Source organism: Lepus europaeus, chromosome 1 (assembly GCF_033115175.1).
Source record: "Lepus europaeus isolate LE1 chromosome 1, mLepTim1.pri, whole genome shotgun sequence".
NCBI classification, from domain to species: Eukaryota; Metazoa; Chordata; class Mammalia; order Lagomorpha; family Leporidae; genus Lepus; species Lepus europaeus.
Genome location: NC_084827.1, coordinates 102,077,815 through 102,103,809, shown reverse-complemented (window position 1 = coordinate 102,103,809; position 25,995 = coordinate 102,077,815). Strand labels below are relative to the sequence as shown.

Here is a 25,995-nt window from a genome sequence, read left to right as displayed (position 1 = left end):
ATGGATTTGGAAACAAACACAGCTGACTGGTGTTCCCTCTATGAGCAAAACAGCAGGCAGCAGCACAGCAGCCCAGCCCTCTGTGCTTCCCTGGGCTTGGCTCATCTGGCAGAGCACTCAAGTCATAAGCTGCTTCTTAGCTGTCAGTGCTTGCAGCTTCCTCCAGAATTTTCCCTCGTGAACTTTCCTCTGAATCCTCTCAGAACGGACCTTTGTATAAGAAGCAAAAGAGAAGAGCTCCCCAGGACACCTGTGCAGGTTGTGACTTGATGAAATACGTCTGCAGAAGGAAGGTGGGGAGGGACAGAAGCAGCTCCTATGGAGGGAGCTTCACAGAGGGATGTCCTCCACAATCCTGGGGGAAGGGAACTTGCACTCCCAAAGGCAAGGCTTCTGGGGACATAGCCAATGGGTTTTTGGGCTCCAAGGACATCTCTGCAGCGACATGGATGCACGAGCAGACCACCTCACGTTCTTCCATGGCATAACTTCCTTTGTTCTACTTCCAAGGTCACCAAAATCTGTAGTTAGGATTTTGGGCCTCTGTGTAGGTCTGCCTTGGGAATGTCTGATCTCCCAGACGTTGAGCATATTAGGCCTCTAGGAGAGTGACTGCCTATCATAAAGGAAATGGCTCATGATTGTGATTAAATCTTCCATGCAGCTTATGAGAAGGTTAGGATTGTGGCCAATGTTCTTGTACTCATTTTCTAATTGTAAATTGGTAAGTTGGCATTGCTATGCCTACTTCAGTCCAATGGATGAATTTGTTGCGGTAGTAGGAGGTCTGGAATGTTACTGGAGATGGCACAGGTGTGGGCAACGTCACTGGAAAGGTGGCCTAGACCCAAGGAAGTTGTCCTGGTGCAGGGATTCCAGAACAACTGCATAGCCTTTACTTAGATGAGAGCATGACCATACACTGACATCATAATACCTACTTCAGCTTTTATGTATGCTTTGGGCCAGGACATGACAACCTTTGGCCCTAGAAAAAAGTAAGTTTCTGTGGCTTAAAACCATGAACTAGGTCCTTGGACATAGTTGTGATCTTCAAGGTCCAGTTCATCACCATCAACTTTGCTTTTCTTTGAAAGCAACTAGGACATTTCGACCAGCTCTCATTCTACTTATTTCATATTAGTATTTACAAAATCACTAATTCAAGCACCATTTTACAGATAACAAAAGCAAGACTTTGAATATTCTTTGGTTTTATCAGTGCTACATGACTAATTTCCTATAAAGTTGGAATCAGAACCTAATCTCACAATTCCCAGTTTCAAGCTTCTCACCAATGGTCTGTGTTGCCTGCAGTACAACCGAGCACAGAGCGCCATTAAGAAAGGTGCGTGTTCTCTGATCGCTGCACCTGCGGTGGAGATAAGTCACCAGCTTCGAAAGGTTTCTGATCTAGAAGAGCTTACCCCACCAGAGTGTCTTTCTGACCTTCCACCGTTTTCAAGGTGTTTAATAGGGATAATAATAAAGTCTTCAAATGTCATCAGGTCGTTTTTAGATGAGCTAAAGGCCTGTGTGATTTCTGATGACGTTGAAGGCATTGTGTGCCTCACAGCTATTCTGCACATTATTTTGGTTATTAATAAAGGTAAACATAAAAGTTCAAAAGTGAAGGAAGTTGTAGCCACTGTTCACAGGAAGCTGAAGACATTCATGGAAATTACTTTGGAAGAAGACAGCATTGAAAGATTTCTCTATGAATCGTCCACTAGAACTTTGGGAGAACTTTTGAATTTATAACTAAGCCAACATCTTTGGATATGTAAAAACCGGGAGAAAAGACTCACAGAAAGTTGAATACATGTGTATTTTCTTAGTGTTTTTAATGTTAATAAGGAAAGGATGAGACTTCTTGGGGGTAGGAGTGAGTTGAAAACTCAGAAGTTCTTAAATTTTTGCCCAGTGCCTACATAAATAATCTATTTAATATAAAGGTTTCCAGGTTATCCGTGGTACAGAATCCATGGTGCAAAGGAAAACAAAACCAGTTTTGTAGCAAACATGGTTGTTTTAAAGATGACTTTTATATATGTCATATTGCATGTAATCTATGAGTAATAAAGCAGTGACAAGACAAAACAAAACAAAACAAAAAGAAAGGTGCGTGTTAAGAGAAGCAAGGGTCATGGTATACAGGAATGACAAAAGCAGCCATGCTATTGGGCAAAAAATCAGGGAAGGGCAAACCAACTTTTCCCCTAATTTAGACACCTGGGAAGGTAGGATGTAGTTGCAATTATGCTTTGGAATCCAAAAAGGTCTGGGAAGCAGGAAAGGAGCCCGAGGAGAGCTCTGAGTGTGGTGAATTGAAATAAGGAGGTAAGGGATTGGGAATCACAACCCCTAGAGGCTTGTTCAGCACACCTGACAAACAACAAACAGCCATGTTACCCACTTGTTGCTTCAGTTTTTTAATTTATTTGAGAGGCAGAGAGAGAGTGTGTGTGTTCTCATCTGCTGGTTTATTCCCCAAATGTCCACGACAGCCAGGATTGGGCTGTGGCTGAAGCTGGGAACCAGGAACTCAATCCAGGGCTCCCATGTGAGTGGCAGAGACCCAGTCATGTTGCCATCATCACTGCCTCCCAGGCTCTGCATTAGCTCAATTCAGGATGCGCGCATCCAAATGGGCATCTTAACCACTAGGCCAAATATCCACCCCATATTTTCTTTTCCTGATAAATCTTATGAATGGCTAAACTTTCTCCCAAGAATAGGTTGGTCTCCCCCCTCCTCACTGTTCTTATAGCTAATGCATTCTTATTAAAAGCTGCTGAGTTGCATCCCAGTCTGGTTACAGACACACACACACACACACACACAACTTTGAAAGTTACATAACCCTAGGAGACAAAGAAAACTGTAAAAGAGCCTTTTTTATTAGTTTTGACTGGAAAGCAGGAAATTTGGAACCAGAGGATCACTGAATTTAGATCCTCACTGGTCACATGCATATCAAACCAGCTTGTGAGGCCGGCGCTGTGGCGCAGTGGGTTGACCACCACCTACAGCACTGGCATCCCACATGGATGCCAGTTCGAGTCCCAGATGCTCCACTTCCAATTCAGCTCCCTGCCAATGACCTGGGAAAGCAGCAGAAGGTAGCCAAAGTACCTGGGCCCCTGCACCTATATGGGAGACCCAGATGAAGTTCCTAGCTCCTGGCTTTGGCCTGACTCAGCCCTGGCTGTTGCGGCCATTTAAGGAGTGAACCAGTGGACAGAAGATCTCTCTCTCTCTCTCTCTCTCTCTCTCTGTGTGTGTGTGTGTGTGTGTGTGTTTCTGCCTGTCCCTCTGTGCAACTCTGCCTTTCATAAGTATATCTTAAAAAAAAAAGAAACAACTTGTTAATGCCAAGTCATTTAGCTTCAGGGCCATTCATCACTCCTCACTCCCCGTCTCACATGTGTTCTGGCTATGCCCCCATGACTCTGTGTCTCACATGTCTTCCCTTGAATGTCTTTGCCCTCTAGCTTTGGTGGGGTCCAGCCCCATGGGATGTTGAGAGAGGAGATTCGAAGGTATAAACAAGGAGATCCTGCTAGCCCCTCCTCACCTTGCTGCAACCTAGCAGTGGTCACATTCCTCTTCTGGGGCACAGTGCCTGTCACTCCTCTCCCACAGCTACAGCATTTCCCAGATCCTGAAACACCAAACCCACTTGGCTCTTGAGGCCCGGGGTGATACAGCCCCCCTGCTGCATGGAATTCCCAGCACAGCCTCATCAAACTCTGCTGCTTCCCCTAACCTTCTTAACCTTTATTAACAGTCCCTTCATTACGCTCTCTTCAATTACCACCACTACAGTGAGAGCCCAATCCCAGTAAGCTTGCAAACTTAGACTATGCTATTGATACCAGAATGGTTCATTATTTAGGAGTCTTTTTTCTCCAGCTTTCAATCTGATGTTTGCATGGAGCTCTTCCAACACAGCATAAAATTTCAATGGAACACATGTTCAGCCCTACCAGACCCTACAAGCAAGCATGGTAAATCACCCCCCAGTAAGCCATTCTTGAGCTGAGAGTGGACATCATCAAGGCAAAACAAAAGGTTATTATAAGCCCACATGGTTAAATTATACTTTCATGACTGAACACAACTGTAATCCATATTATTATTTTAAATTACACTATAAAAAGCAGTCATTCCTCGCCTTTCCAAAACATAGTGATAATATATTACCAAATTATCAAGGGTCCTTCATTAAAGCTCTTGAATTTGATTTATAATGCACGATGTAGCTTATCCTTGAGAAAGATCTACTAAAAGGTATACTTAGTCTTAAAGCCAGTGAAATAAAATCTCTCTCTAATCAGCTGCCAGAAAGCTTCCGCTTCGATGCTTTGTTGATACTGCTGTCAGCAGGACATTAAAAGCTTGAAGCTTTTTATGTTTGATCAAATACCAACATTATGCTGAAGCAGAAGTATTAATTCATAGAGAGAAGCTTCTAAAACCTCTGCAGTTCTCCTTCATCCCTCCTTCCCCCAACAAAAAGGTCACTTCAGATCAGATATTTGGGGACAAAAAAAGAGAGGGGCATTTTGTGAGGGTTTGAGATACACAAAACCAGTCTAGAACTCAAGAGAGAGAAGTGCTAAAATATCCTTTTGTAGAAATGCCAGTCATATCTAAAAAAGGAGGAAGTAACTGGTGCTGGCAAATAAGGTGACCTGATTATTATTCTCATCTTATAATGAGGAATGGAGCACCAGAATGGGTCAGATCTTCGCCCTGAACTTTCACCTAGTGTTTGGAGAATCTGATATCATTGTCAATCTGACCATAATACTACGGCTCCTTGTCAAATAAGATCTCTCAACAAAGAAATTGGAAAGCTCCAAGGTTAAATGGTGGGAAGAAGTCATTTTTTCCTACAACTTTAAAATTTTTGCTTTGATTCTGGGTCTTCTAAAAGAAAATTTTTATTATACTACGAGTTTCACAAAAAAGTGGTCACAGGAAGAGACTGAATTTTAAGTGTGTCTCAGAAACCTGCAAGAAAGTGTCAGCAATATAAACGATGCTCTCAGGAGATTATTTGCAAAAAAGAACCCAAAATGTATACTGACACCTATGTGGTTGCTATAAATGCTAATTTTAATAATCTTTTATTTAGATCTCTCCCTCTCTTACATACACAATACACCAAAATTTAGAATTATTGCCCCCAGTAAAGCAATAGACAGAATGCAATCTGTAAGATGCCCACCATCATTGTAACACTATTAAGACATGTCAGACCCTAAAGAGATTATTTGATTTTTTTAGAATACTATTGCAAAAATCTGAGAGTTAACACCATTGCTTCTAGCAGGTATACAGGGGAGAAGAGCTTGGAAATTTCACTGCTGACATGGAGAAGCTCATGTATGTTGCAGAAAAGGGTGGCATGCACAAGAAAGGTCACTTGCATGTCTCTGAAAATTGCACATCAGAGAGTTGAAGAAACAGAAGTTGTCCACTTCTTATTGCCCAAATCCTTAGTGCCATAAACATGTGGACAATTCTTGGCACTATATGAATAATAGCACCAGACCAGACAGGAAATAGAATTGACTATAACATTATAACCAAATGTTATTCTTAATGAAATGTGGGATATGGGGAATATCTTTCTTTATGTTCCAGAATAGATTTTATATATATATATATGTATATATATGTATAATGTTTATATATAATATATATGCATATAAAGGAGTGAGGTATTATATATATATATATATTTACATATATATATATATACATACACAAATCCATACCTCATGCCTTTATTTTTTTACACTCTGCATTCCCAAGTCAAAGAAAATTTTTTTCCTATAACTGATCATCTTCCTTGTCAATACTGGCATGGCTTGAAATTTGGCACACAAGTATTCAGCAATAGGTACCTTCTCTCAGGTTAAAGATTCTGGCTGGTCCGTTTACAGAAGTTGTTGACATTTGACATATATGTGGCCACCTATCATCTTTGAACCCTCTCCTGACAGGAAGCTCACTTCCCAGCCTCTTCTGTGGCTCAGAAGCAGGCATGTGACTGAATTTCCACCAGTGAGATATGTATAAGCGACACTTTCACTGGGAAACAAGCAGCATGGTCCTAGGTTGAATAATACCCCCAATGAGATTGGGTCCTAATTTCCAGTATCTGTGAATGTTATATGGTAAAGTCTTTGCAGGTATCATTAAATTCAGGGTGCTGAGACTGGGGAGGTTTTCCTGCATTATCCCAGTGGGTCCTACATACAATCACATGCATCCTTAGAACAGGAAGGCCTGGAGGGATTCTCTCTCTCTCTCTCTCTCTCTCACACACACACACACACACACACACACGAGGAGGTGGCAATGTAAAGATGGAACACAAGGAGTTTTGAAGATGTTGCCCTGTTACGCAGCCACAAGCCAAGGAATGCCCATAACCCACAGAAGCTGGGAGAGAATGAATGTGTTATCCCCTTCCCTACAGGCTCCCTGCCAACACCCTGGTTTTGGCCTAGAGATACCTGATTTTGGACTTCTGGCCTCAGAACAATAAGAGAATAAATTTCTGTTGTTTTAAGCCTCCAAGTCTGTGGTGATTTGCTACATACTGCAAGTTAGTTCAAGCATGAAGAAGTAGGCCACACCCAGAGTCCATCTGGTGAGGGGGGCGGCAGACATAAGCAGCTTCCAGAAGCAGCAGCCACTGAGGGGCCAGGACTACCTTCTGGGGCACACTGGCTTGCAGAGCCTGGGCCCAGAGGCTGTGTGACTCTGCAGGGCTCTGGCACAATTTTTCCCTGGCTATTGCTGTGCAGTCTCTTAGCCTCTCAACAATCTTGTAAATTCCCCACTACACGTCCATAAACTGCTTTTCAGCTTGAACTAGGTTCAGTATTCTGTAGCTGAGAACCCTGACGAAAACCATCATTAAATTAGCATTCTCTTCAACACACTGAGCCATCCTCATTTACAGCAGATCCCATGTGGTGCATCCCCTCCTCCCCACACAGTTACCCACGGGAAATCCAGTTAAACTGAGACTAGGGGTGACCTCGGGGTGGAAAAGAAAAGGAGGTGAAGTCAGAAGCACATTCAATTCAAGTCCAACAAACTGATCAAGTCTCTGTATTCAACCAAAATAAAAATGCACAAAGCCCAGGCCCTGTCCTTAAGGAGACAAAATGAATACACTGAAGATTGCGGAGTATTGTAAATGAATCCTACATAGTTCGTGCTGTGGCATCTTGCCTATTGTTCAGTAAAAGAGCATGCCTCTCTCTAGGGACTTGCTACTCCAAGTGAGGTCCAGTGTGAACTACAGAGAAAGACACTCCAATTAAAGAAAATACTCGGGGCTGGTGCTGTGGCATAGCAGGTAAAGCCGCCAACTGCAGTGCTAGCACCCCATGTGGGTGCCGGTTCGAGACCTGGCTGCTCCACTTCCAATCCAGCTCTCTGCTATGGCCTGGAAAAGCAGCAGAAGATGGGCCAAGACCTTGAGCCCCTGCACCTATGTAGGAGACCTGGAGGAGGGTCCTGGCTCCTGGCTTCAGATCAGCGCATCTCCAGCAGTAGCGGCCAATTGGGGAGTGAACCAGCAGATGGCAGACCTCTCTCTCTCTCTGTCTCTGTCTCTGTCTCTCTCTCTCTCTCTCTCTGTGTGTGTGTGTGTAACTCTTTCAAATATATAAATAAATCTTTAAAAGAAGAAAATTCCCTAAGCAAAGGCATGAAGGTGAGAAAGCTTGGGACACAATCAGGCATCACGAAGTGTTTAAGACCCCCCCTACATACAGGCCAAATAAAAGGTTAGGATTAGACTGTGAGGGTCAAGTCTTAGAACCCCTACTTTAGGCTGAGACATTGAAGGTACATGAGGGGGCGGGAGGAAGGATTATTCCCCAGAACTGTGTTTCAGGGAAATTTCATCTGACCACACATGTTGTCAAGTAGATTCAGGGGTATGACTAGTGGCTGGAGCTCAGTAAAGAGCATACAGCTATTGTTCATGCAAGATCTAACTGATGACAATATGAGAGAAAGAAATAGCAGGGACCAGGAAGGACAGGATAAACAAAACCTGGCAGTCTGCTCCACAATGTAAAGGAGGGAGTGGACAGAGAAATGGAAAGTCTGGTTATCCAGAAAGGGAGAAAGAGAAACTTGGAAGAGAAGCAGATGTAAGAGCAAGATGGGAGCTGGTGAGTCAGAGTTCTAGTCTTGCTGATGTTGACGTCTGAAGGACATTCAGAGGATGCCCCTTTGGAAATGTGAGGTTAAACCAGTGCTTGAGAGAGGCAGCCCCTAGGGAAAGATTTGGGAGAAACTGACACAAAAGAGATAACTGATACCCAGGAAACAGATGAGCTTCCCCACAGAGAGAGGGAGGATGGAGGGAAAAAACGACTCCAAGAAAAGACCTGTCAGGAATATCTGCTCTTCGGAGATGGAAGGTGAAGAAAAGAAAATGCACTAGCCAGGGATCTTAGGAGCAAGCCACAGAGCCCAGTTGGCTCAGCCAAGCAGAAAGGGGGTTTACTGATAGGGTAGAGGTTTGCTCACAGATAACTTAGAGCTGGAGAGCCAGGCTCAGAAAACAGGAGGAAACCTCAGCGGGCAGGCAGCTGTGAGCTGGCCAAGTTCCCGCAGGCCACGGGTAACCTTTGATGACGACAGCAGCACAGCGCTGCCTGCAGGGGGCGCTCGGGGGCCCAGGCGGAACTGGGATCTCGGTGAGAGGGTCCCGAAATGACTGCCTCCTGCCCCACGCGGGAGCCAGCCCTGGGGGAGGGGGAGACACTGCCGCCACTGCCTCCACCCACGCACCATGAGTTCTGCTCTGCTCCCCGCCGCCACAGCCCCAACGACTTCCCCAAAACAGACAGAACTCTGGAAACTGGCAAATATCTGCTAAAGCCAGAAGGAAGGAAAGGCGGGGCAGAATCAGCGGTACAGCTCACGGGAGGGCAGCGCGCAGGGTCCACGTGGTCACCGTGTCAAACACCACCAAACACCTAAAAGGATGCCGACAAACCGGTCAGGGGCCAGCCAGTGAAGTCCCCGGGGAACCTGAAGAGGAATAAAGTCTGTGCAGTGGAAAGAAAGTAGAAGCCAGAATTAGAGACAAATAAAGAGTAGAGAAGTAGAGTGAAGGGGCAACAGGAGAGCTGTAGCCAACCATTTCGCAGTGTGGAAGTGGAAGACAGGAGAGCAGGAAGCTTTCGTCAGGATAGGGAACACGTGAGCATACTTCAGGCCCGTGGGCAGCAGTCTACAAGGGTGACTGAAAATCCCTGGGAAAAAAAGTGAAATAAGAGCCCAGAGGACATAGGAAATGTGGGGATCACGGAGGAGGTGGAGAGGAAGGGAGGTGTCAGGAAGAGAGAGGGGAAAGGGGACACAAAATCAGTGGTTCCTTTGTTCCATGTAACTAGCAAGACTGACGTCCTACGCAGGTATTATTGTGGAAACTCTGGGGCATATAAGTGTGGGTAAGGCAGGTCCTGAGCTAGTGCCCCATAGATTAGATGACCTTTAATGTTCGTTCATCCTCCAATATGCTAGAGCATTCATACTTGAATTGCAAATGTCAATGAATGAAAGAGGTGAGAATGTACTAAGATCAAGCAAGAAATAAATTACTATGGGAGTTCAGGGCGGGAAGCAAATACTTCCTACTGGAAGATTGCAAAGAAGAAGCTGAATCTAGGGACAGTGAACATTTGGGAGGCTAGCCGGGGAAAACAAAGGGTATCCATTATCACACACACACACACACACAGCGCATGTTAGAATAGACATTCCTGGGCCGGCGCCATGGCTCAATAGGCTAATCCTCCGCCTTGCGGCGCCGGCACACCGGGTTCTAGTCCCGGTCGGGGCACCAATCCTGTCCCGGTTGCCCCTCTTCCAGGCCAGCTCTCTGCTGTGGCCAGGGAGTGCAGTGGAGGATGGCCCAAGTCCTTGGGCCCTGCACCCCATGGGAGACCAGGAGAAGCACCTGGCTCCTGCCATCGAATCAGCGCGGTGCGCCGGCCGCAGCGGCCATTGGAGGGTGAACCAATGGCAAAAGGAAGACCTTTCTCTCCGTCTCTCTCTCTCTCACTGTCCACTCTGCCTGTCAAAAAAAAAAAAAAAAGAATAGACATTCCTGAATTTCATGGCTTTCCCTGAATCTGAATCCCTTGTTTGAGTTTCCTCCATCTATGAGGCAGAGCTATTACTCTGAACACTGAAGGTCAGATGTCAACTTTCACTGCCACCTCCAAGCCTAGAGCACAGCGGGGCGTGGCTTAGATCTATCTATCAGGCACATTCACCTGAGTGCAACAGTGGCAGTTGCTGCATCAGTTTTGCACCATGGTTTTGTCTGTGTCCCATCTACTGCTTAGATTCCTTCTCAGAGCCTGGTTCACTAGCCCTCCCAGCAATTACACAAGCTACTTAAAATTCTTTCCAAATGAGTTATGTTTTCTTTCTGTTGCTTGCAATGTAAAATCCTAACTGATACAGATGTGATAATCCTGACCAACAAAAACATGGTCATGGACAAGCTCACAATCCAGCTTGATTGAAGAATTGAGGGAGTGCATTAGCCGAGGTTATTTCAGGAAAACAGAAAACTAAGTGTGTCAGGTAAAAAGCGACTTAATATAGGAAATCAGGGGATTGCACACTCTGGAAAGTCCAGGGGAGCAAAGAGTCTATCCACTCTTAGAATTCAAGAAATTCAGAGTTGCATGGGTTATAGAAACCACTACAGGGATCTCTTTCTACACCACCAAAGGAAGTAATTCTCAGGAGGATGCCTGGGAGTCTGGGGCATCTCTGTGCTTTCTCATGCACTTGCCCATAGCTGCACATGGAGAAAAACGGCAGCTCCTCTCCCACGCTGCAAATCGCACACAGGTGTCCCTCACTGAAGGAGTCCAAACTGAAACTCTACTCACAAGGCAGTCTAAAATAAGTAATTTGCAAATTCCAGGTCCTGCCATAAAAGGGAAAGTTTGCCAAGATGACACCTGGGAAGATGGGAGACTATTGTTCCCCTTCTGAAGGTTAACATGTCTGGATCCAACTCTCTGTTTCCTTCCATTTCTTCACCCTCATGCTCCCCCTGTCAGCCAACCCAGTCATTTCATTGAGGCTTCCACTTCCTCCAGTCTATCAGTTCCCTCTCCATTTCTGGCAATCTTCCAACCATTGTCACCTCAATCTCCTTGTCTTCCAACTATTGTCTCCCTACACCCTGTAATACACAAACATTGTATCGATCTACCTGTTTGATTCTTAGGTTCAGGCTAGCAGGAAACACTAAGTTCAAGAATCCTACACCTTGGCTGCCAGTAATTTACAGCCTCTAACAGATCCCAAGTGAGGTACAGCTCCCATTCCCACAACTACAATTTGAAGCCTAATAATACTCCTAGCAACTTAGCTCATCTCCTCCCCTTCCCACACATTTGCTAAGCAGTGGCCTTGTCTCCTACAACACAGCAAAAATAGCAGGAACTTGGAATTTCCCACGTCTTTCTTCTCCAATTCATCACCTCCCATTAAACCTGCATATTTAGCCTGTTTCTAATCTGGGCACTTTCCTTATCCTCCTGCCCCAGGCAGAATTGACCTGTGCTACAGGTCCTTAAGGACCTTCTTAGCATTTATCATTTCTCTTGCCTAATTGCCTCAAGCTCTCTCTCCTGCCTCATTCCGTACATCATAAAGAATGCAGCTCATTGTTAAATTTAACTTTATCTATTTTTTAGGCAAGAGTCATCTTCTCCAAGTGTTGGGCCAGCACTATTTTATTAGGAGTTGTAGTTCTGTAGAATTTTGACAGGCAACAAGCATACAGTCCAAAAAAGAAAATACAAACAAAACTAATAAGAGCATAACAAATCAAGTTTGAATCACAGAACAATAAACAGGGTTATAACCCATTCACAGGTGTATTGCAGGTTTAGGTTGACTATTTGCATAAGTGCAGCAAGAAAAGTAATTTGTCATAGAGTAATCATAGATTTTAAGAAAACTCTCAAGGTTAGGAAGCCAAACCAAGTTTGATTTTATAGATTTTTACCTGTAGTTCCTAATCTTTTGAAGTTTAAGGGCCTACTCAAAAGTGACTATTTTATTTACTTGTTATAAGACTGAGAATCCTTAAAGTTAGGCATTTAGCCTATATTTTTAAGTATGCCATGTTTTCCATTGTGTCCTATTATGAAGAAAACAAATTTTTACTGGACTCATGTAAACACATTGCCATTGAAAACAAAAATACTAAACAGTTTTTTGAATTTTGGAGAAAGTAGGGAAGCAAAGGAAAATGCTTCTATCTATGTTTATAAAAGTATACTTTACTGAAGTGTTATAAACCATAGAAATCTCAGGGGAAAAAAGTTTTTCTTTTTAATCTTAGAAGACAGAAACATCTAACTATAGGCCGGCGCCGTGGCTCAACAGGCTAATCCTCCGCCTTGCGGTGCCGGCACACCGGGTTCTAGTCCCGGTCGGGGCACCGATCCTGTCCTGGTTGCCCCCCTTCCAGGCCAGCTCTCTGCTGTGGCCAGGGAGTGCAGTGGAGGATGGCCCAAGTCCTTGGGCCCTGCACCCCATGGGAGACCAGGAGAAGCACCTGGCTCCTGCCATCGGATCAGCGCGATGCGCCGGCCGCAGCGCGCTACCGCGGCGGCCATTGGAGGGTGAACCAACGGCAAAAGGAAGACCTTCCTCTCTGTCTCTCTCTCACTGTCCACTCTGCCTGTCAAAACAAAACAAAACAAAAAAAAAAAAAAAAGAAAGAAACATCTAACTATAGACTGAACAATAAAATAAAAGACAGAAACTACCAAGTATTTTTAAAATTTATTTTATTTATTGGAAAGACAGAGTTACAAAGAGAGGTAGAGACAGAGAGAGAGAGGTCTTCCATCCACTGGTTCACTCCCCACATTGCTGGCAACGGCCAGAGCTGTGTCAATCGAAGCCAGGAGCAAGGAGCTTCTCCCGGGTCTCCCACGCGGGTGCCGGGGCCCAAGGACTTGGGCCACGTTCTGCTGCTTTCCCAGGCCATAGCAGAGAGCTGGATGAGAAGAGGAGCAGCCGGGACTAGAACTCGTGCCCAGATGGGATGCTGGCACTTCAGGCCAAGGCTTTAACCCACTGCGTCACAGCGCCGGCCCTGAAACTGTTACCAGTGAGTGGCAGGGTTCTTCTCGCAAGAAAGAATTCAGGCGTGAGACAAAAAGTAGTGGAAAATAAAATAGCGAGGTTTATCAGGGTAGGGACATCCGTGAGAACAGATGGGCACCTCTCCAGACAGAACCTGAGAGAGAGTGCCCAGTCGCTCAGACTGGGGGAGAGCAGGGTTACATGGTTGAGTGGAGAGAGTACACCTGGGCAAGCCAGGTGGGCGGCTCAGCAGAGAGGCAGAGGTTGAGGCTGGGAGTTTTTAAGGAGATGGGTCTTTGTCTTCTCACATCTCCTGAAACAAAAGACTTTATGGGTGTAAATACTAGAAACTCCTATCTGAGTTTTTCCCCCAGAAGTTATCAGACAGGAGGAAACCTAGCTGGTGCCACCCTGGGTTTAGAGGACAAGTGAGCAAGACCCTCTGGAGGATCAGGATCCCAGTAGGATATTTGAAATGCAGATACTGGGCTGCATCTGGAAGATTATCAGGCAGAAGGGGAGGGGACCCCCACCTGGCAGGTTACTGGGTAGAAGAAGCAGGGCAGGATGCAAATACTGGGCTGCCCCTGAATTGTTATTTGGAATGACTTTGAGATGCATATGCTGGACCCAAATGTCTCCTTAGGCCTTTGTCACACACACATAAGCTCATATCTGACTTCCTACCTAACAAAACCATCAAGTATTATCAGTTCATTCAATCTCATGTAATTCTTGTCTTTTTTGATCTCCATTAGCAGTTTTATGAATCCACCAGTTTCTTTATAAGGATACAGGAATGTTCATTTAGTCTACTGATCTTAAAGTTATCAGGAACTTGTATATTTAAGTATACTTGTTAGGGGCTGGCATTGTAGCACAACAGGCTAAGCTGCCACTAGCAATCAGAGTGCCAATTCATGTACTAGCTGCATGTTCCTGGGAAGACAGCAGAAGATGGCCTAAGTATTTGGGCCCCTGCCACACATGTGGAAGACCAGGATAGAGTTCCTGGCTGTTGCAGTTATGATGGAAGTAAATCAATGGATGGAGGCTCTCCCCTCCACACCCACTCTCATTCTCCCTCTATCTCTGTCTCTGTCTCTCTCTCTCTCTCCCCTCCTCCCTCTGTTGCTCTGCCTTTCAAATAAATAAATAATTATTTTTAAAAAGAATACTTGTTGGAATCTTTTACATGAATTGGATTATAAATATTTTTAGAGAAGAATAAGAATCCAAGTGACAAAAAATTTAGGATAGTATGGTTAAAATGTTGGTAAGAGCTGCACAATTGACACAGAAATTTAGGTCTTTTCATTGTATATAGCATTCTAGAAAGCACCTTGTGGTCTTTTACGAAGTGATTCCATCCTTGCAGGCTTCTGGACCTGTGAAGGGAGGGCAGCCTCAAAGGTCTCTCAAATGCTCTGGGCTTTTTTTTTTTTTTTTTTCCAGTTAGGTAACAGTCATAACTGATAGTGTTAGATGAGGGCTGCCAGACTTTTCTACACTTTTTACATAATCCCCAGACTATTTATATCAGCAACATATCTGTAGTAGCATATCTGTAGATAAACATAACAAAAAATGTTTAGCCTCATTTCACAATTTGACAGTGCGTCCCATACTATCCAAATAAGCCTAATTAACTATTATCTCTACAAGATGAGCAGTATATCTTTTGAAGATAGTCAGGGGCCCAGCTGGAAATCTCAAAGCGTACAAAAATGGGGAGGGAATCAATTTAGAATTCTGATCCTTAGACAGCCTGCCCAAAGATATCAAAAAGTTTAAAACAGCTGGTGAAAATAAGAGCCCACATCGTGGTGAAATAGTGCTTCTGTATTTAATTTAGAAGATTTACCTAGAGTTATAGATTAGCCAATTATAAAATGATCATTTAAAACATTTAAAAATAAATGTGTTACTAAGAATCAGATTTTTCAAGCAACCAAACCTAAGAAAGCAGGCATTTAGCCTAGCCTTTAAGACATCCCTGTCCCACATCAGAGTGCCTGAGTTTGATTCCAAGCTCTGGACCCTGATTCCAGCTTCCCGCCAATGCAGACCCTGGGCTGCAGTAGTGATGGCTCAGGTATTGGATTCCTGCATGGATTTTGTCCTTGGTTCTTGGGTCTAGAACCAGCCTAGCCCAGCTGATGTGGGCATTTGGGGATTGAACCAGTGGGTGGGAGTGCTTTCTCTCTCTCTATGCCTCTCAAATGAATTTTTAAAAATTTAAAACCGATAAAGACAGCAAAAAACACAAGAGAGTAATTTGACACACACACAAAATCTTGGTTTACCTGGCCAGTTACCAAAGAGTAAAAAAGTATTTTAAAGAAACCCATAAGAATAATTAGCAATTGCTTTAGATGAAAGCAATTTTAATTTTAATTAAATTCAGATAGAAATATATCAGCATCTTAAGTCATTTAGGTGTAACTGCTAATTTAAATTGGGTAAAGGCAAATAAATAAACGGGTCTAAATGTAAACTTTCATATACTCAGCATGTTATATTATATAAAAAAACTATTGGGTTAGTTTATAAACTGCCTATGAAAATAGTTCAACACTGTTTAAAGCAACTCAGGCTGAAATTTAATGTGTTACCTTAATCTTACTCTGGAGATTTTTAACAGGTTATTTCAAAATGTAAATCAAGGACAGTGGCAGATGGAAAACATCACAAGTATACTAATCTGTTTCTCTTTGACATAAAATTAAAATCTGATTCTACGTTAAACCAATGTGTTAAAATAATCTATTATGTTCTGTTGATGTCTTTTAAATTCTAATTGTTTAAAAACAGCTGAGTTTTTATTAAGAGCTATGGGTTATTTAAATATGTGCTTATAATCACCTTGTAACAAGGATCAAACTTGGTCTATATTATGTCATGATGCTAAGAAATCTTATTTCAACCAGATATTTTGGATTTTGAGCCTTCTTGGCATTCTTGACAGGCATTCAAAAAATCAAAAATCAAAGTTTCAAACAATTTGGACTCTGAAATTTCCAGTAAATTCTGGACTTCGGTTTTTCCAGTTGGGGCCCAACTGAAAAAATCGAAGGACTTATGTCTCTCATCTTGTAGAGACACCAACTAATCAGGCTATTTGGATTATATTGGAAGTACTGTCAAGATGTGAAGTGTTACTAAATTTTAAGTTTCTATAATATAAAATGCTATTAATACAAATGTTTGAGAATTAAAAAGTCTAATGATCTTGTGTTACTAGACATGATAGTTATCTTAATGAGAAAGCCCCAGAGGCCTAAAGGCCACAGTTTTATATATAATTTGCTGCTCATAAACTAAAGCGCTGTTGGTTCTGTATTTATCTGTCCTCCTACAGGTTCCTATGGACTTTTTCCAGCCACATCTATTGTATTCAGTTTTTTTTTTTTTTTTTTTTTTTTTTTAATTTTTGACAGGCAGAGTGGACAGTGAGAGAGAGACAGAGAGAAAGGTCTTCCTTTTGCCGTTGGTTCACCCTCCAATGGCCGCCGCGGTAGCGCGCTGCGGCCGGCGCATCGCGCTGATCCGATGGCAGGAGCCAGGTGCTTCTCCTGGTCTCCCATGGGGTGCAGGGCCCAAGGACCTGGGCCATCCTCCACTGCACTCCCTGGCCACAGCAGAGAGCTGGCCTGGAAGGGGGGCAACCGGGACAAGATCGGTGCCCCGACCGGGACTAGAACCCGGTGTGCCGGCGCCGCAAGGCGAAGGATTAGCCTGTTGAGCCACGGCGCCAGCCTGTATTCAGTATTTTGGGATGACTCTGTAAACAGATGAAGCCAATAATGTATTAAAGGTACCAACTGAGAGGAAGTGTGGTTAACTGAGGCTACTAAGAAAAGAAAGTAATTTGAATCAATTGGTAATTTACAAAAAGGAATTCGATTTTTAAAAAAGCTATTATTGAAACTGCTGTATTGATCTATTATGTTATATGTGTATACATATTGCATGTCTACATGGGAAAATTTATTAAGAGTTTTATTTTAATTGGCTTATAGATAGAAGATTGCTTATCAATTTAAACTGCTAAAATTAATCAAGATACATTTTGATTCGAGTGACCTAAATCTCTATCATACGTTTTAAACTTGTTGGTAGAAAGAAACTAAAAACATTTTATATGGTTGTGCTTAAGTTTGCTAGTTAAACAAGCTACACCATGTTAGATATTTAAGAGATGTTTCCAAATATATGTATTCTTAAAATTTATGGAAGGCATTGGACCTTCTGGTAAATGTTTTCTTAAATTGTTATCCAATGGTTAAAACTGTTTGCTAAGTTTTCATTTGATATTGCTGTTGTCAGTAAGCAATCTGGACTTGCTCCCTCATTTCTCTATTCTAAGCCCAACTTGTTCTTTCATTTTCTATTCTCCTCAAGGTAGGAAACTAATTCTATTATGAAGGAATCTCCAAGATGCAAAATTTGATTTTAGATCTTATAAAAGAGATGGCTAACACTTTTATGTAATAGCATAGCCAAAAGAAGAGCTTAGATTATAATTTCATAGCTAGATTTACTTCGCCATCAGCAAAGTAAACAGTAAATAGAAAAGACCTCCCTTTCAGACCAAAGGAAAAGTAAGTTTTAAAATAAGGACATAGCTTTCCTCATGGGCATTGTCTACGTCAGAAAAACTACTACAGAACATGCCTGTGACTATAGACTTCTAGTTTAGGCCACCGAAGATTAGAGGTGGGACTTGAGCACCCCCTTAACTTGCATCCTCTGGTCTGCTTAAACAAAAACCAGGAGGAAAAGAAAGCTAGGCATTAGAAATGTAGAGGTAGGTGGCAGGCCTATTAAAGGCAGCTTTGTACAGTGATCTGCCCTCAAGGAGACCCAGCAGGCCAGTCCACTGCAGTGGCTTTCAATGTGGTAAGCCTGGGCTTCAGCAGAAGTCAGCCTGTAAAGAGCCCTGGCAGCTCTGCCAAGAGTTGGATCACTGGAAATGGACCTGCCCTGGAATCGAAGGATGCCCAGGTCAGAGCCACAGATCTTATTGGCTCTAAGCTGAAAAGCCCTTCACTCAGCCCAACTTCCAAAGTGACCACTGCAGCTGAGGAAATGGCCAAGTAGGGTCAGCAACATTGCAGGCAGAACTGTAAATTTCCTGTTAGAGATGCCACCTGCCTATACCTGGCCAGCTCTCCTCCCAGGCCAGCTAGGTAATGGAAGTTAACAGGGTACCTTCCCAAGGAGGTTCACACCTCCCTTAGGATGTAGGCTATATGAAGATATAAATGAGTCTGAGCCTCATAATTTACAAGGCGTAAAACCCACCAGATTATTATCAAGCCCCTTCCATCAGGTTCTATTTGCCTCCTAATCAGAAAACTTAGTTGTAGCTTAGATAACACTTTTCTTAGGTTCTCTAATAACAACTCTGTCCTTTGTATCCAGCCCACTTATGCCTCATTCCTTTGTAATCATAACCTCTACTCTACCACCAATGGCTCTACTCCCAACCTGTGTGTACTGAGGGTCCTCTCCCACATTTAATGTTGTATGATTGTTCAGAATTTCTCTACAGACAAACCCCTCTACCTGCAAAAGTTGAGTGGCCTTTTTCCCAGTCTCGGCTGGGATCAGCTTTAAACCACATCCATCAAACTGTCCCCACAAGGGTCCATAGACCCCCCCCCCCATTTCCTTTCCTCTAAGAAATCCTCTCATTACCTGATTAATGCTACTCTTAGGATCATTGGTTACTATTCTCACCCTGTCTTTTATACTACAGTGTCTGTTTCAGTGCTTCCAGCAGGTGATAATGGAACAAACCAAGGACTTCAGCAACCAGGCCATCAAACAAATGCTGCTACAAAAATATACTCAGCTCCCCACCCAGGAGACAGTGGCTTGAGACATCGCCCCAAGCCATCGAAGAGTACCTCGTTGCCCCATGTCAGCAGGAAGTAGCTCTAAAGAAAGATCATCGTCCCTCTACCCTTCTGGACTTTTGGGACTAATGTAATCCCATACAAATCCTGCTTTATAAAAAACAAAAGGGGGAAATGTTAGGAAACTGAGGCAGTTTTATCTATGGAGCAATCTACACCCTGATTTACATCCAAGCTCTAGCCCCCTCCACCATTCATGGAAGCCAGGTGGCCACATGGCCCAACCTCTGTGGTCAAGCTCTACCCCTATCCTAATGGGATTCACTGCTCCTGCTTCCCTGCCCGCCCTCGGGCAAAGTTTTAAAAGGACCTGTTCCTGAACACGTGGCTCTCTTGGCTCTCTCTCTTGGCTTTCCTCTCCTGCTCTCTCCTCTGCTCTTATCTCTCTTCTCTCTGCTCGATCTTCTCTTCTCACTATCGCCTCTCCTCTCTCTATTTTTTTTTTTTTTGACAGGCAGAGTGGATAGTGAGAGAGAGAGACAGAGAGAAAGGTCTTCCTTTTTGCCGTTGGTACACCCTCCAATGGCCGCTGCGGCCAGCGCATCGTGCTGATCCGAAGCCAGGAGCCAGGTGCTTCTCCTGGTCTCCCATGCGGGTGCAGGGCCCAAGGACTTGGGCCATCCTCCATTGCCTTCCCGGGCCATAGCAGAGAGCTGGCCTGGAAGAGGGGCAACCGGGATAGAATCCGGCGCCCCGACCGGGACTAGAACCCAGTGTGCCGGCACTGCAAGGTGGAGGATTAGCCTGTTAAACCACAGCGTCGGCCCTCTCTCTTTCTTATACTCTCTCTCTCTCTTTTTCCTTCGCCGCCCCACCCCTCCGGTCTGTTGGGTGTTCCCCAATAAACTCTTTCCCTTAAAAAAAAAGAAACGCATAAGCAATTTTAAAATCATGGCCAGCATGAACACACATACAAAAATTTTACATAGAATTATAACTTAGTAACTCTAATGCAGTCATAAATTTGTTATATACAACAATGTATAAAAACATATTAATAGATCTAAACGCTACCTTTTTTTTTTTAACTTTTATTTAATGAATATAAATTTCCAAAGTACAGCTTATGGATTACAATGGCTTCCCCCACCCCATAACTTCCCTCCCACCTGCAACCCTCCCCTCTCCCACTCTCTCTCCTCTTCTATTCACATCAAGATTCATTTTCAATTCTCTTTATATACAGAAGATCAGTTTAGTATATATTAAGTAAAGATTTCAACAGTTTGCACCTACACAGAAACACAAAGTGAAAAATACTGTTTGAGTACTAGTTATAGCATTAAATCACAATGCACAGCACATTAAGGACAGAGACCCTACATGAGGAGTAAGTGCACAGTGACTCCTGTTGCTGACTTAACAAATTGACACTCTTGTTTATGGCGTCAGTAATCACCCTAGGCTCTTGTCATGAGTTGCCAAGGCTATGGAAGCCTTTTGAGTTCGCCGACTCTGATCATATTTATTTATTTATTTATTTTTAACTTTTATTTAATGAATATAAATTTCCAGTGTACAGATTATGGATTACAATGGCTTCCCCCTCCCATAACTTCCCTCCCACCCGCAACCCTCCCCTCTCCTGCTCCCTCTCCCCTTCCATTTGCATCAAGATTCATTTTCAATTCTCTTTATATACAGAAGATCAATTTAGTATAAAGATTTCAACAGTTTGCACCCACATAGAAACACAAAGTGAAACATACTGTTAGAGTACTAGTTATAGCATTAAATCAAAATGTACAGCACATTAAGGACAGAGATCCCACATGAGGAGCAAGTGCACAGTGGCTCCTGTTGTTCACCCAACAAATTAACACTCTAGTTTATGGCGCCAGTAACCACCCTAGGCTGTCGTCATGAATTGCCAAGGCTATGGAAGCCTTCCAAGTTTGCCGACTCTGATCATATTTAGACAAGGTCATAAAAGACAGAGTTAGGATAGTAACCAATGATCCTAAGAGTGGCATTTACCAGGTTTGAACAATTATACAGCATTAAGTGGGAAAGAGGACCATCAGTACACACAGGTTGGGAGTAGAGCCATTGGTGGTAGAGTAGAGGTTATGATTACAAAGGAATGAGGCCCAAGTACCGCTAGACACGGTCTAGAACAAAGGACAGAGTCATTATTAGAGGAGCTAAGAAAGGTGCTGTCTAAGCTACAATTAAGTTTTCTGATTTAGAGGCAAATAGAACCTGATAGAAGACGCTTGATAATAATCTGGTGGGCTTTAGGCCTTGTAAGTTAAGAGGCCCAGACCTACCTATCTCTTCACATGGGGTATATCCTAAGGGAGGTGTGAACCTCCTAGGGGAAGGCACTCTGTTGACTTTCATTACTTGGCTGGCCTGGGAGGAGAGCTGGCCAGGTAAAGGCAGGGGGCATCTCTAACAAGAAATTTACAGTTCTGCCTGCAACGTTGCTGACCCTACTTGACCATACCCTCAGCTGCAGTGGTCACTTTGGAAGTTGGACTGAGTGAAAGGCTTTTCAGCTTAGAGCCAATAAGATCTGTGGCTCTGACCTGGGCATCCTTCGACTCCAGGGCAGGTCCATTTCCAGTGATCCAACTCTTGGCAGAGCTGCCAGGGCTCTTTACAGGCTGACTTCTGCTGAAGCCCAGGCTTACCACATTGAAAGCCACTGCAGTGGACTGGCCTGCTGGGTCTCCTTGAGGGCAGATCACTGTACAGATCAGCCATTAATAGGCCTGCCACCCATTGCTTCTGATGCCTAGCTTTCTTTTCCTCCTGGTTTGTGTTAAAGCAGACCAGAGGATGCAAGTCAAGGGAGTGCCCGTGTCCCATCTCTAATCTTCGGTGGCCTGAACTACAAGTCTATAGTCACAGGCATGTTCTGTAGTAGTTTTTCTAAGGTACACAATGCCCATGAGGAAAATTATATTCTCACTTTAAAACTTTCTTTCCCTTTGGTCTGAAAGGGAGGTCTTTTCTATTTACTGTTTACTTTGCTGATGGCAAAGTGAATCTAGCTATGAGATTATTATTTAAGTTCTAATTTTGGCTATGCTATTACAGAAAAATGTTAGCCATCTCTTTGATAAGGTCTAAAGATTAAATTATGCGTCCTACAGATTCCTTCATAATAGAATTAGTTTCCTACCTTGAAGAGAATAGAGAAATGAAAGAACAAGTTGGGCTTAGAATAGAGAAATGAGGGAGCGAGTCCTAGATCGCTTGCTGACAATAGCAATATCACATGAATACTTAGCAAACAGTTTCAACCATTAGATAACAACTTAAGAAAACATTTACCAGAAGGTCCAATGCCTTCTATAAATTTTAAGAATCATGTATTTGAAAACACCTCTTAAATATCTAACATGGTGTAGTTTGTTTAACCAGTAAACTTAAGCACAACCATCTAAAATGTTTTTAGTTTCTTTCTACCAACACGTTTAAAACATATGATACACAGATTCAGGTCACACAAATTAAAATGTATCTTTGATTGATTTTAGCAGCTTAAATTTATGGACAATCTTAACTATAAGCCATTTAAAATAAAACTCTTAATAAAATTTCCCCATGTGGACATACAATATGTACATACATATAACATAGCATAGTAGACCAATATAGCAATTTTAATAATAGCTTTTAAAATCTTTAACTCTTTTTGTAGATTGCCAATTGATTTGAATTGCTTTTTGTTTTTAGTAACCTCAGTTAACCATACTTTCTCTCAGTTGGTACTGTTAATACATTATTGGCTTCATCTGTTTACAGAGCCATCCCAAAGTACTGAATACAATAGAAGTGGCTGGAAACAGTCCATAGGAACCTATAGGAGGACAGCTAAACACAGAACCAACAACGCTTTAGTTTTATGAGCAGCCAATCATATATAACTGTGGATGACAAAAGACTTTAAGTCGCCATGTTTAAAATTATAAACTCATCAGCCAACAAGAGGCACTTGCTTACTTCACAGTATTTTTGAAAGCACCTGTAGGATTTTACAAGTATTTAACCCTTTAGGCCTCTGGGGCTTTCTCATTAAGATAACTATCATGTCTAGTAACACAAGATCATTAGACTTTTTAATTCTCAAACATTTGTATTAATAGCATTTTCCATTATAGAAACTTAAAGCTTGGTACCACATCACATGTTGACAGTACTTCTAATATAATCCAAATAGCCTGATTAGTTGGTGTCTCTATAAGATGAGAGACATAGGTCCTTCGATTTTTTCAGTTGGGCCCCAACTGGAAAAACCGAAGTCCAGGATTTACTGGAAATTTTAGAGTCCAGATTGTTTGAAACTTTGATTTTTTGAATGCCTGTCAAGAATGCCAAGAAGGCTCAAAATCCAAAATATCTGGTTGAAATAAGATTCCTTAAAATCATGACATAATATAGACCAAATTTGATCATTGTTACAAGGTGATTATTCAAATCTTTGAAAATAAGCACATATTTCAATAACCCATAGCTCTTAATAAAAATTCAGCTGTTTTTGAACAATGAGAATTTAACAGACATCAAGAGAACATCATAGATTACTTTAACACATTGCTTTAACAGAGCATCAGAGTTTAATTCTATGTCAAAGAGAAATTGAGCTTCCTGTGATCTTTTGCTGTGAGGTTTCCTTCCTTCACCTTCTTTCATATTGGTGACCATGTTTCTGTGTTTCTGTGTGTAACACATCTTTAAGCATCTTTTGCAGGGCAGGATGAGTGGCAACAAATTCTTTCAGTTTCTGTTTGCTATGAAAAGTCTTAATTTCACCTTCATTCACAAATGAGAGCTTTGCAGGATATAAATTCTGGGCTGGCAGTTTTTCTCTCTTAGTACCTGGGCTATGTCTCGCCATTCCCTTCTAGCTTGTAGGGTTTCTGATGAGAAGTCTGCTGTGAGTCTAATTGGAGATCCTCTGAGAGTAATCTGACGTTTCTCTTGTGCACATTTTAGGATCTTTTCTTTATGTTTCACTGTGGTGAGTTTGATTACAACATGTCGTGGTGAGGATCTCTTTTGGTCATGTTTATTAGGGATTCTATAAGCTTCCTGTACTAAGATGCCTCTTCCCTTCTCCAAACCTGGGAAATTTTCTGCTAGTATGTCACTGAAAATGCCTTCTAATCCTTTCTCCCTCTCCATACCTTCAGGAACTCCTAGAACCCGAATGTTGGGTTTTTTAATAGTATCCTGTAGATTCCTGACAATATTTTTTAGATTTCTAATGTCTTCTTCTTTTCTTTGGTTTGCCTGTTTCCTTTCCTGTTCTCTGTCTTCTAAGTCTGATATTCTCTCTTCTGCTTCGCCCATTCTGTTTTTAAGGCTCTCTAATGTGTTTGTCATTTGATCTATTGAATTCTTCATTTCAGTATGATTTCTCGTCACTATCACAGTTTCTTGTTCCACTAGTTGTTTTATTTCATTTTGATTCCTCCTTAATATTTCATTTTCACGAGAGAGATTTTCTATCTTGTCTGTTGCCGTTGATTTCTCAACAATGTTGCAGTGTGTTCGTTTCTGAGAGGAGCAGCGTGGTGGGGGCAAGAGGCGCAGCGTCAACATACAGACCCTGGGAGTCGGGTGAATGCAGGCTTGAGGCGAGCAGCCCGCAGACTCGTTTATTACAGTTGGTACAACAGCTTATATAGCCAAGACCAGCCAATCTGGTCAAGGGGTGGTCTATGCCCCAACCAATCACAGATGTTGCCCAGGCAGTTTCCAGAGCCATCCAATCACAGCCTGTCGCTAGGCAGTTTCAAATCCATCCAATCACAGCCTGTTGCCAGGCAGTTTCCAAAGCCAGGTGGGTTTCAAAGCCATTCCTGACTAACTGACGCTCACTTGCCAGTGGCCACCTTCGCATGGCCTTCTCATTCCCCTACACTTGTCCATTAAGGATTTCTGTAGTTCAAGAATTTGTTTTTGAGAACTTCTTAATGTTCTTATCAATTTTTTGAGATCTGCTTCTTGCATTTCTTCGTCTCATCATCTTCATAATCTTGAATTGGGGTGTCTTTTTCATTTGGGGGCGTCACAGTGTCTTCCTTGTTCTTGTTACCTCGGTTTTTGCGTTTGTTGTTTGGCATGTTGGAGATACTTGGTTTCTTCACTGTGGTGTTTTTTCTTGTTACACTATGGCTCTATATTAAGTGGACTGTCTGCTTTCGGTGGAGCCTTAGAGGCTTGAGATGAGTGTGGACTGAGAGCTATGTTTGGTTCCTCAGGGTTGAGGGTGTGTCAAAGATGACACTCCCAGGTTAGGCGTGGTAAATCTCTCTTTCTTTCTTTCTTTTTTTGATTCAAAAGGGAAGTAATTCCGCACAGCTGAATGTAATTGGAGGTAGTTAGCAGGCAAATGATATATCCACAGGAGCCAGAGATTGGAAGCTCTTTCCCAAGGACCACACAGGGAATCTCTGCTGCCCTCAGTGTGGGCTCCAATTCTCCTGCAGTCTCCCACTGGGTTGCCAAGTTAGATCCTAATCTCCTGTTATTTCACCCCTCCCCCCAGAGTCAGGTTTTTCTGCTAGGCTCAGGGCTGGTGCAGACCTGAGGTCGCCCTGCTTATGATGTATGTCAAAATGGTGCCTGCTCTTTGTCTTGCTCGCCTTTGAGAGGTGAGCAGAGAGAGAAACTTGTGTCCGTATCAGTCACTTTTTTTTTTTCCTCTCTCTCTCTTCTAGTTAGCCTGGTGAACTTTTCCCCACGGAGTTTCAAGCCTCGTTCCCTCTAGTCTCCTCTTTCCGCTTGCTCGCTGGTGTCTTGGGCTATTGAGGTTCGGCTCACCTCGCGTTCCAGTGCTGGTGTGTTGAGTCTGCCGCTGGTGTCACGAACTTGGGCTCCCACGCTCTCCACGCAGGTCCACTGTGAATCACTAGTTCCGGAAGAGTTTCCT

At 43.0% G+C, this 25,995-nt stretch overlaps 1 protein-coding gene across 1 annotated transcript; it reads left to right on the top strand.

Annotated features, from left to right (window-relative positions):
* On the top strand, nt 1-1,912 carry LOC133763006 (condensin-2 complex subunit G2-like). Its single transcript, XM_062196108.1, has 2 exons — nt 1-258; nt 1,249-1,912. The coding sequence occupies exons 1-2, from the start codon at nt 1-3 to the stop codon at nt 1,759-1,761; spliced, it is 771 nt and encodes a 256-aa protein (XP_062052092.1). The 3' UTR covers nt 1,762-1,912.
* The last annotated feature ends 24,083 nt before the right edge of the window (nt 1,913-25,995 follow it).

Coding starts and splice junctions, on each gene's coding strand:
- LOC133763006 (XM_062196108.1), top strand. CDS start 1: ATGGATTTGGAAACAAACACAGCTGACTGGTGTTCCCTCTATGAGCAA. Junction 259..1,248: donor TCCCCAGGACACCTGTGCAG/GTTGTGACTTGA, acceptor TTTCCTATAAAG/TTGGAATCAGAACCTAATCT.